Raw genomic sequence first — 10,220 nt, forward strand, 5'->3', positions numbered from 1 at the left:
CTGTACCCGGCATCTGGTAGGAGACAAGTTGATTCCTTTTCCTGGTCTCCCTGGGGTCTACCTATAAATCCTGCCCTTCCACATACAGACCACAAGGGGCAGTTTATTTTTGAGGAACAGCCCATGTGCCTGTGGGGGCCCAGGCCTCTGGCCTAGTGCTGGCAGAGGACCCCTCACCACAGGGGGCAGGAACCTGCCCAGGGGTCACTGCTTTGCCCTCTATGCTGTGAGCAGCTACTTCTGAGTCTCCTTCACATGCCAGGGACAGAGTGTGGATGCTTGTGAGCAGCTTTTTCACAAGCGCTAGACTCCAGATCAGGGCCACAAGACACCCACAGCTGAAGGAAAGATCACAGCTGAAATCCCTGATAACCAAAGAAACCAACTAGAAGGAGTTGAGAGCCAGGATATTTTACTTTCATCGTTATAATTATTTACCTGTTGGCTGTGCAGAAGGTATTACTGTCCAGTTTTAACACCTGGTGTGCGAATTGACCTGTTCCCCTTGTCCTTGAAAGAAAGTACAGTGAGACTACCCTAAGCCTTCCTGGGGGAAGCTGGTGCCCTGGTCCATGGCAACGTACTGGGACCTGGTGTGTCATCCACTTGTCCATTGCAGCTGCCCTGCTAGGCCTTAGCTTGCTCCCCACTGAGAAAATCACAGGGTTGGAATTAGCAGGATTTGGGGTTTTCTTTTTTTTTTTTTTTTTTTTTTTTTTTTTGCCTTAAACAGTTTATGGCTTTGAGAAGCTGAAATTGCAGAGGACATATGGCAGGAAAGAGAAAATAGACCCAATTTGGCACCAAATGTCGGGCCAGTAGGAATACTTTAGAAAACCTTTTTAGGTTACAGCTGTCACACACACGTGCGCGCGTGCACGCACACACAGGCAAATACACACTCATGCACACCCAGTGCACACGCTCACACACGTACTCTGTGTGGGGCTCAGATAAGAGAACTCTTCAGGGTACTAGAGCTCTGCGACCTGCTCTGTTGTGTTTCACACACGGTCTGGGTGAGCTGCTTTGAAAAAAGAACACTGTTAAAAAATGAAGTCAGCGTGACAGCCAGCCTGCTCTTTCCATCGTCCGTTTTTAAGGCTCGTAGAATTATGAGCACTTTGACCTTCCCCCAAGGTTTTATAGGTAGAAGGAACAATTTGGCTCCTAGAGGTCCAGTGTCGAGGCCTGGCGGGGGTGGGGTCCTACTTTCCACATCCTCACCTGGTCCCTGGGCTGTCTGAACACATGACGTTCACCCCAGCGCACGGTTCCTTCCCTGTGCAGTGAGAGCCAGACAGCCCGAGACTGACCCCATGTCACCAAACTCAGTTCCAAACTCAGAACAAAGCATGCTCTTTTCTCCCCAGTTTTCTCCATAGCACTAATTTTTTTTTTAACCATGGTAAAATACACATACCGTAAAATGTACCGTCTTTCAACAACTGTTTAAGTATCCAGCCCCGCGCCATGGGGTATATTCACCTTGTGTTCTATGGCATTAATTTTCAGCTTTGCTTGAATCCCGAGTTTGTGTCAGAGATGACGGTTCCTTCCTTCCCAGGGAGATGCTCCTAACGTTTTTGTTTCAGCTGATTAGAACCCACCCTGGCCACTCAGCACCTGGTCTCAGGCCTCCCTGCTGTGGCTCGGTCTCGGTTTCCAAAGGTTCAGACCAGCAGACCAGGCGCCCCGCGGCTGGGGAGGGGTCCTGGAGTGCCTCGCCCGTCCAGGGCTTTCCCAGCCTTTCCCAGAACTGGCTGAGCTGCGCTCTTGGCTCCAGTGTGGTGACGTCAGTATCCACAGGCCTCCTCAGTTGGGCTCAGAAACCTGCTGGATTCACAAGCCGGCTTGGCTCCCGTCCCCCAACCACACAGCCTTCCCTCCTCAGACAGGCCCAGAGACGCAGGGCCTTCGCCCTCACTGCTGGTTCGCCTGTGGAACTGACCGGCAGCTCTGTCCTTCTGCCCCTGGAGGTTTCTCTCCGACAGACACCACGTGTTGCTGACGACCCTGAGTCTTTCCTTTCCAACAGGACTGAACCTTTGCTGTCTTTACCCTCGACTGAGCCCCACGAGTGAGCACACAATTTGATCCCTAGCTGTTGTGACAGTGCTCATCCTGGTGGGGCCGAGTGGGGGGTCTCACCCGCTTGGGGGGGGGGGGCCGTGTCTCCCCCTCCCCCAGCTGTCACAAGCACCTGCCGGGGGCCCCGCCACACTTCCCTCGCGCTCTCGTCCGTGCTTGGCGTCCGTCACTGCGCTGTACCCCTCTCCGTGTCACCTTTCTCTGTCCCATTGTTAAAGGCTTTCTATGACCTGTCGCTGTGTTTCCCTCTAGTCAGGAGTGGCAGGAAAGGACGCCGGCGAGTGTTCAGCCTGTCGGAGGCCGACAGTCACGGCGGCCACTGGGTTTAGTGCTTCGAACGGCAGCTGTCGCGGCAACTCTCGCAGGCAACTCAGGCAGGTCTCGTCCGTTAGCCTGCTCGGCCCACACGGCAAGCCCGGCCTCGCTAGGCCTCGGGGGACCATCTCCCCAGCTTCCCCGATGCCCGTTCTTCCATCCCCTTCCGGCCTCACCTGGGCTGGGGACCAGATCCCCAGGCCCCGAGCCTCGAGCAGCCTGGAAACACTGTCCTTCTCCAGGGACTACCAAGCTGGTGGGGTTCTCCAGCCCAGCCCCTGGGGCGGGGGTGGGGGGTGGGGGGCCTGGGTTAAGCCATCAGGGTTGAGCAGTGGAATTTGCAAAAAAACAGCCAGGAAGTCAGCTAGGTTCTTTTTTTCTTCCCTACCCACCACTGCCCCCCAGCCCTGCTCAAAGCCCCGTAGTAGATTTAGTCCCACCTCAGCCAGGAGCCAAAGCCATCAACCTGACAGGCACAAGCGGGGGCCACTCCACCGTCCCCCACTCTTATATCCAGTGCTCCAGGGTGGCCGCTGATGCTGGTCTATGGGCTGCTGACCCAAGCCTGCATGCCTGAGGCAGCGTAGGGCCCCTTGCTGTGGCCTGCCCCTCCTTCATCCCCTTGCTCCCTTTAGAGTTTCCCTTGTGGGCCTCCCACTTGCCAATCAGGAGCCTTTTGCGTTCTTTTGCATTTTGAAGCTGCTTCCTCTGAGCTCTGCTTCTTCCCTGCTATGCTCTGCTCCCCCACCCCCACCCCGCGACCACCACTCAGTTCCCCTCTCCCAGCCTGAGTGCAGCAACCCCAAAGGTTTCCTGGAAACTGTCACTTGGCAAGAGCCAGCTGAGCCCCTGCCCCAAAGCCAGAGATCAGCTTCTGGAGGGTACTGGCTGGGGACCTGGGGACCTGCTGCCTCAGTCTTACCTATGGGCAAAGCTGCGGGAGGCTGAGCATCTCTCACGGAAACCTGGACACCCAGGACTCTCCACTCTTCTCCCTGGCTCCTGGCCAGGAAACCAGAATGTTCTTCAAATCTCTCATTCTCAGCCAGGCCCCTACCTGTGGCCTCTGAGCCAGAAACACCAGCAGGCAGGCAAAACCAAGGGCTCAGCAGTTACCTTTGCCCTGAACGAGAAAGTGTGTCCTGGTTGGATTATTTTCCTCTGGTGAAAAAGTTCTTTTTCATCCCCCTGGGCCCCTGGAATGGATATATTTGTAGACCACATTCAGGAAGCACTTCTTAGTTTATTTTTTTTTTTAAGTTTTATTTATTTATGATAGTCACACAGAGAGAGAGAGAGAGAGGCAGAGACACAGGCAGAGGGAGAAGCAGGCTCCATGCACCGGGAGCCCGACGTGGGATTCGATCCCGGGTCTCCAGGATCGTGCCCTGGGCCAAAGGCAGGCGCCAAACCACTGCGCCACCCAGGGATCCCAGCACTTCTTAGTTTTAAAAAAAAAAAAAAAAATCTAGAGCTGGGGGGTGATGAGTGAGAGGTTATTTTTTTCCTATAAAAAATCGAAAAAGGCTATTTTTAAGGCGAAAAACCCCCTAGAGCCTTTTAATAAAATTGTTGGTTCTTTTCTCAAGGAAGAAACCAATTTTGTGTGTGTGTGGTATTGTTTGTTGTTTTTTTAATATATTTGATGGCACATTTCCCTTATCCTTGATGATGCTCATTACTGAAAACCCCATCATGGACCAGGGAAAGAGATTTGCCAGCTCTTTTGAATATCTGCATGCAAATGCAGACTTGAGCAAAGAGGGAATTCTTACATAGAAGTTTCATGGGAACGTGAAGGAAATGCTTGGCAGCTCTGTCTCCAGATGGCACAGAAGTGCCATCTGGAGACGTGGCATTTCTGAGCTGCCTTGTCAGCAGCTGAGCTTACGTGTGGATCCATAGGTGCATAGGCCCGTAGGCGTGCCCACCCTCACGGGAGCAGGCGAGCCCCCACAGGGACCCACGTGCTCCGAGGAGCAGCAGACAGATCTCACGGGACCAAAGTGGGAGCCTGCACGTGGAAGGCCGCCCATGCTGCAGGGATGTCCTTGCTGAATGGAGCAAATTCAGTGAGATTCAGAGAAACCAGAGTGCGCGTGGAGTGTTTGTTTACTCAGCGTTTCTGGGCTCAGCTCATACCCCAAATCACATTTTCCACTAGTGCTCACCACCACCCCTGCCCGCCCACCCCCGGAGCAAGGACAGACCCAAAGCCCCATGCAGTGGTTTTCTCTGGGCCTTATTTCTCTTTTTTTTAAAAAGAACAAAAACAAAAACAAAACACAATGATAATAAAAGGAAGGAAAACCAAAAGGCCTTAGGAAGGAGTCATCCGGGATCTTTGAGAGCTGGCCTTGCCCAGGAGCCTTGAGGGAAGAAATGCCGTCGTATTCTCTGGGAAACTCAGTCTGTTGCTTGTGCTTTCTCTCCACGGTGGGGATTCTCTTCCTCTCCCGCATCCCATTCTCTATGCCCTTCGGTTTTCTTTTGCTCTTGGTTTTCCCGTTCTCTCGCTGTATGTTTAGTTTGCAGTTCTGTTTTGTTTTGGCTTAACTTTAAAGAGGAAAAAAAAAATACCAATCTAACTTGAATCACATCGAACAGAACCTATTGACCATCCTTCCCAGGGTCCAGAGAGGTTTCCGACTCACGGCTCGACACCCCGTCATCAGTATCTTCTGCTGATGCCTTGTCACCCCCAAGATCTGTACAAACGAGAGATTTGCTTTCTGAGCGAGTTGCGCTGGGCCTTCTTGTCGATACTTTCAGATTACTGGTGCTTAAAGCCTGGAAAATGCTTTTCCACTGTGAGCGCCAATCTCCGCTCTGTTCCTATCCAGGCAGACTCGCCATTGGAAAGCAGATAAACCATTTGTCTGTAATCTAATCAAGGATTTTGAAAAGCATCAGAAAAAGAAATTGCCACTCCAAAAATAACCGCACTGGGCGGAGCCTCAGCCTGCCTTCCTCCTGCCTGGTGGTTTCTCTCCGTGACCCCTGTAAGGGACACTCAGGATGGGAATGGCCCCCTTCTGGGTGCTAACTGAACTCCTAGAGAAGGAGCAGGAGACAAACCACGGTCTGAGGTTTTGGTTTGGTTTTGCAAGCTGAAAAGTTCCATAGACTTCCTTTTTATTGGTGTTTTGTTTTGTTTTGTTTTGTTTTAATATCACAATGAGTTCCCTCTTGGACAAATGCTACCAAGTGTAGGCTCTGGAGATGGCCTGAAGTGATAAGCACACCCAAGCCCATTTCCTCCCTAAACACGTATTGAATCCCTGGGCAGGTGGTCCAAGACTCTCCCTAACGGAGAGCCCACCTGGGCCACTTCCTGGCGACATAATCTGCCCATTGATTTTGCACAAGCCCCTAATTGTTCTCTCACATCCCAAGTCAGGGGAACCCTGGGCCCTGGCCGATTTCTCCCCAGGCCCAGGTAAGACTGGATTTACCAGCTCCTGTGTCCCCAGAAGGAGGAAGTGGAGACAAGGTGTCCCCCTAGCACCACCATCTCCCACCCAGATTTCCCCGGTGTCCAGGACGGGAGCAGAGGGTGCCAGCGTGAGCAGACTAGCTCGGGACTAAGTGTACCCTTGTTCTTTCTCCCCCCACCCAGATGACCCCATAACTATGGAACAGCCTCCACCTAATCTTCCCAGCCAGTTGGTGATCGTCAACGAAACGGAAGCAGATGCCAGGCCCAGCAGGAGCCTGGCAAGGAGCGCAGACGTAGAGACAGTCAACCTGTCCCCCAGCCTCATCCCCGCCCAGCAGCCCACCATCTCCCTGCTCTGTGAGGACACTGCCGACACACTGAGCGTGGAGTCGCTGACCCTCGTCCCTCCCGTCGACCCCCACAGCCTCCACACCCTCACTGGGATCCCTCCACCACCCACACCGGCCGTAGTGGGCACAGTGAAGCCAGGCGAGGAGGCCGCAGGCCCAGAGCCGGCGGGCCCCGCCGAGCACTGAGCGGGCACCGTGTGGCCTCCCCTTGTGTGTGTGGCCCCGCTGGTAGGGACCCGGTACAGCTCAGAGACACATGGGGAGCACCCGCAGCCCCCTGTGGCCCCAGTCACCACCGCTGCCGTCTTTCCTTGCACTCTTTTACTCCGTTTGAATTCCTGTTTCACTCTGCACCTCTCGGAGAGCAGGCTGGACCTGGTGGAGAACGTGGTGAGCCCGAATGACGAGGTGCTGCCTTGGGGAGGAGCTTGGCCTCCTGGTCTCAGAGCCCCATGACCCCGGGGTGGCAGGACCCCCACCCCCTCTCTCCATCAGCCAGCCGCTCCAGTCTGGAAGCTTCTTGGCCATCACACCCAGTGTGCACGGAACAATTGGACCAAGTCACTTTGGGTAGAGATTTGTAGAGAAACAAACTTCGATAAGCATCTCCTTTGGATATTTATTTCCGCTTTTGGCAGCAGATGAAAAGCATTTATTTAAAAAGTGTTTAAAAAGAAAAAAAAAGTCCAAAAAAATCCTCAACCCTTAAGCTTTGACGTCATGCTAACAGTATAATATTACTGTAAAGATTTCATTTTCGTTTTTCCTCGAACTTCCCAGTGTTTTGTTCAGGAGCTCTTAGTTTGGCTTTCCCCGTTTCCTTACCTCTCTGCCACTCGCTAACTCTGCAAGCCTGTGGAATGATAAAGTACCTTCCTGGAAAGTTTAGATTATTTTTTAAACAAAGATAAAGGAGATACATGTATTCTCAGGTACACCCAGAGCTGAGAGAGCCAAATGTTTCTCTGTCCTGGTAGCCAAGGCGCCCGTCGTTTCCCGAAAAATCTTCCCAGGAAAGGGGCCAGTGCAGCCAGCTCCCCTCTCAGGACCCATCCTTCATCTCTCTGGACTCAAACCAGTCCGGACGGCATCCTGGCGTCACCTTCAGTTGTTGCCACCTCTCTTTGTCTGGAAAGAACCATTTGGGACCACGCAGACTCTGGCCCTGTGACCATGATGTGGGGAAAAAAAAGCCGCAGAGGCCATCCTCCATGGCCACATGTGTGCGCACAGGCTGGTATGCGGGGCGACGCCCAGGGGCCAGGTCCCACCTGCTGCAGGGTCATGTCCCGTCTCGACCTTGTCCCGGGAGCTCAAATGTGCCGCTCTCCCTCTCAGCCACTGCTGCAGAGACACAGGCTTATTTTTCAAATGAAAACTCCACGGTTGCTTCCTTTGAGCTGCACACACGTGCAGGCCAGTTCTCCGACAAATCTCATCGAGCACCTCCGCTGTCCCTCCACTTAGCCAGGCACAGCCACACGACCCTCGCCTCTCTCTGGTCAGCACTAAGAATCTCCAAACTTTCTTCCCTGTGTGCCCGCCAGGAGTGCCAGCACACGGGCCCGGCTATCGGGGTGGCCCCGGGAGGCGCTCCGAGTGCTTACCCTCTGCCTAGTCAAAGAAAGAAACTCGGTGGTCCTGCAGAGAGGGCTGTGGTCCCCGTGGGGACAGGGCTGTCTGTCATCAGAAGCCCTTTGCGTAGGTGTGCCCACCCAGCTTCAACGGGGGAGGGACCTGGCTCAGAAAAGAAGGCCATATAGGCAGAAATTTCAGGGATATCGGGGGGCAGGGATAAGCCGTGACCATCACGAGAGCCCCCCCTCCCAGGGAGGAGAGGCAGGTGGGGTGGAAGAAGGGGCCAGCGGGTCAATGAGGAGAAAGGACAGGTCATCGGGCCGCAGGTGCCAGCCGCCGGCCGCACGTTCCACTTGATCTTTTGCTTGGACGTCAGAGCAGGCCGGCACTCTGGCCTAGCAGTGGCTCCGGGGCAGCAGAGATGCTGGAAGGCAAGTCATCTCCCAGCCCAGTGGCGTTACCGTAAAGAGCAAGCCCCTGCAGGTGGACCCAAGCCCCTCTCTGGGCCCCCCAGCCTGCCATCTGAAACCCGTGGCTCCGATTGTCATCACAGTGCCCGAGCCGTGAGGAGGAGGAGAAGTTGGGGGCAGTGTGGCCGGAGGAGCCCGGCAGCCTTGCCAGGGCCCAGACAGTGCAGCGCTCAGCCCAGCCTCCGGGACCAGTTGAACAAAAGGTGCCGGTTGCCGAGGACAGGATTGTCCCCGAGCGGGGCCTGCAGTGTTGGTCCTGCAGCTCACCCCAATGGGCCATGAGGGGTGGGACGGGCGCTGCCCTGACCCCGGGCGAGCAGGAGGCGTACATACATCCTCGGGGGATGGGGTCTGGAGGCGCCTTGGCTCTGATGAAGGACCTGCCTTGCTAGGTCGTGACCGTCCTGGTGGCAGTGGGCACACTGAGTCTTCAGGAGCACCCCCAAAACCTAACCACAGGGCCGCCTCTCGCTGAAGGTCAGACGGGGTGAGGCCAAGAGGTCTCTCGGGGACCAGCCCCAAAGCCGCAGCAAGAATGTGGGGGCGGGAGGAGGGCCTTCTCCGCTACCTTCGCCTCCACCCACCCTGTCTGCCACCTGGCCAGCCCGTTAGCAAGCGCCCCTCCCCAGGCAGGAGTGAAGAGACATACCTCTTTAAAGACATACACTAGATTTCTCTAAGGTCTCAAGATGCACTGTTAAGTACAAAGGCACGGCGCGAACGGATACTCATCTTCTCTGATGCAATAAATAAGAAATATTTAATGTAGTCTTGTTGACGTTGGGCATAAGCTATCAGGGTTCCTTATGTTCCTCTGAGGTGAAAATATGTAAATAATTCTCGTCCCAAGGAAGAGCCAGGGTTGGGAAACCCTCATGCTTCTGGGCCAAGGGCCCGTTCCAGGGAAATACCTGCTCTCGCCAGCGTGACTCATGTTCTGTGGGCACTGAACACGAGGGTGGAAATGAAAACTGGAACTTCCTGGTAAATTTGAACTTGGCAATAAAAGAGAAAAAGTTACCAAGGATGTGGCTGCTGCTCCGTGGTGCTGGGGTAGGGAGGCTGTGGCCCAGCAGTGGGAAGGTTCTCTGCAGCCTGACCCCATGACCCCTGGCAGCTGCTCAGTGGCCTGCAGTGGCCCCAGGGCCTCTCCCTGCCCCCACCCAGGTAGTCCCCTCCCCAGCTCCCGACGGGGTGGGGGTGGGGAGCATGGCGGGAAAGCTCAGGTGCAGCTGGCTGCCCTGAGAGGGTGCTCCAGGCCCAGCCAGCCGCAGTGAGCCCCGTCCGTGCTGTGTGCATCCCCCCACCCCGTGGGCAAGCCTCAGGTCCTGCATCCGTGGGGTGTGGTCGTGACAGGCCTAACCCCGTGGGGCAAGCACACGGCCTGGGCCAGGAGGGCCAGGGAGCCTCGGCGTCACTGCTCCCTCGTGCTGCGGGGCCAGGGAAGTGGGAGCCCAGGGCTCCCCAGCGGGGACAGTCTGGTGAAGTCTGTACTGGGGCAGGCACTGTCCCGGAACACATCGACACGCACCCCTGGAAACAGAATGGGTTCACAGGTTCTCCGGCTTAAACCCGGCGCAGAAGCAGGCAGGGGCTTCTGGGCCTTGAGGTAAAACCCGAACTGAGCCCAGAACATAAACGGGACACGCGCCTCGTGCCAAGAGTCGAGGCGTTTCTGGCAGAAGGTGGCGGCTGCTGCTGAGGGTGGGCTCAGTTCCCCGATGTCTGCCCGTGAGGCCCGGGGCTGCGCAGGCATGGGGGGCGGTCCCTGGGCCGAGCTTGGATCCTGCCACCAGGATCCGTCCCGGATGCCCAGCGCCGGGCCAGGCCTGCCACCTCACCGGTCCCCAGAGTCGCCCTGCCTCGCAAGCACGTGGGCACTCACGCGTTTCCGTAACCTCAGTTTAGAAAAAGGAACTTGCTTGGAGGATACTCCGGGAGAAGGGGGACGACAGACCTGGGGAGTGAGGGGCGGGC

General features: G+C 55.6%; 1 protein-coding gene across 5 annotated transcripts in view; it reads left to right on the top strand.

Moving 5' to 3' along the window:
- CLEC16A (C-type lectin domain containing 16A) overlaps positions 1-9,263 on the top strand; it is a 196,676-nt gene extending 187,413 nt beyond the window's left edge. For 4 of the 5 annotated variants that reach the window (XM_077906633.1, XM_077906634.1, XM_077906631.1 and 1 more), the window contains one exon: positions 6,026-9,263. In XM_077906633.1, coding sequence (XP_077762759.1) covers positions 6,026-6,381 — 356 coding nt within the window. In that variant the 3' untranslated portion in view covers positions 6,382-9,263. Of the gene's footprint in view, positions 1-2,343; positions 2,466-6,025 lie in introns of all 5 variants that reach the window. The other variant, XM_077906635.1, reaches the window with a different exon arrangement.
- The last annotated feature ends 957 nt before the right edge of the window (positions 9,264-10,220 follow it).

Source organism: Canis aureus, chromosome 8 (assembly GCF_053574225.1).
Source record: "Canis aureus isolate CA01 chromosome 8, VMU_Caureus_v.1.0, whole genome shotgun sequence".
NCBI classification, from domain to species: domain Eukaryota; kingdom Metazoa; phylum Chordata; class Mammalia; order Carnivora; family Canidae; genus Canis; species Canis aureus.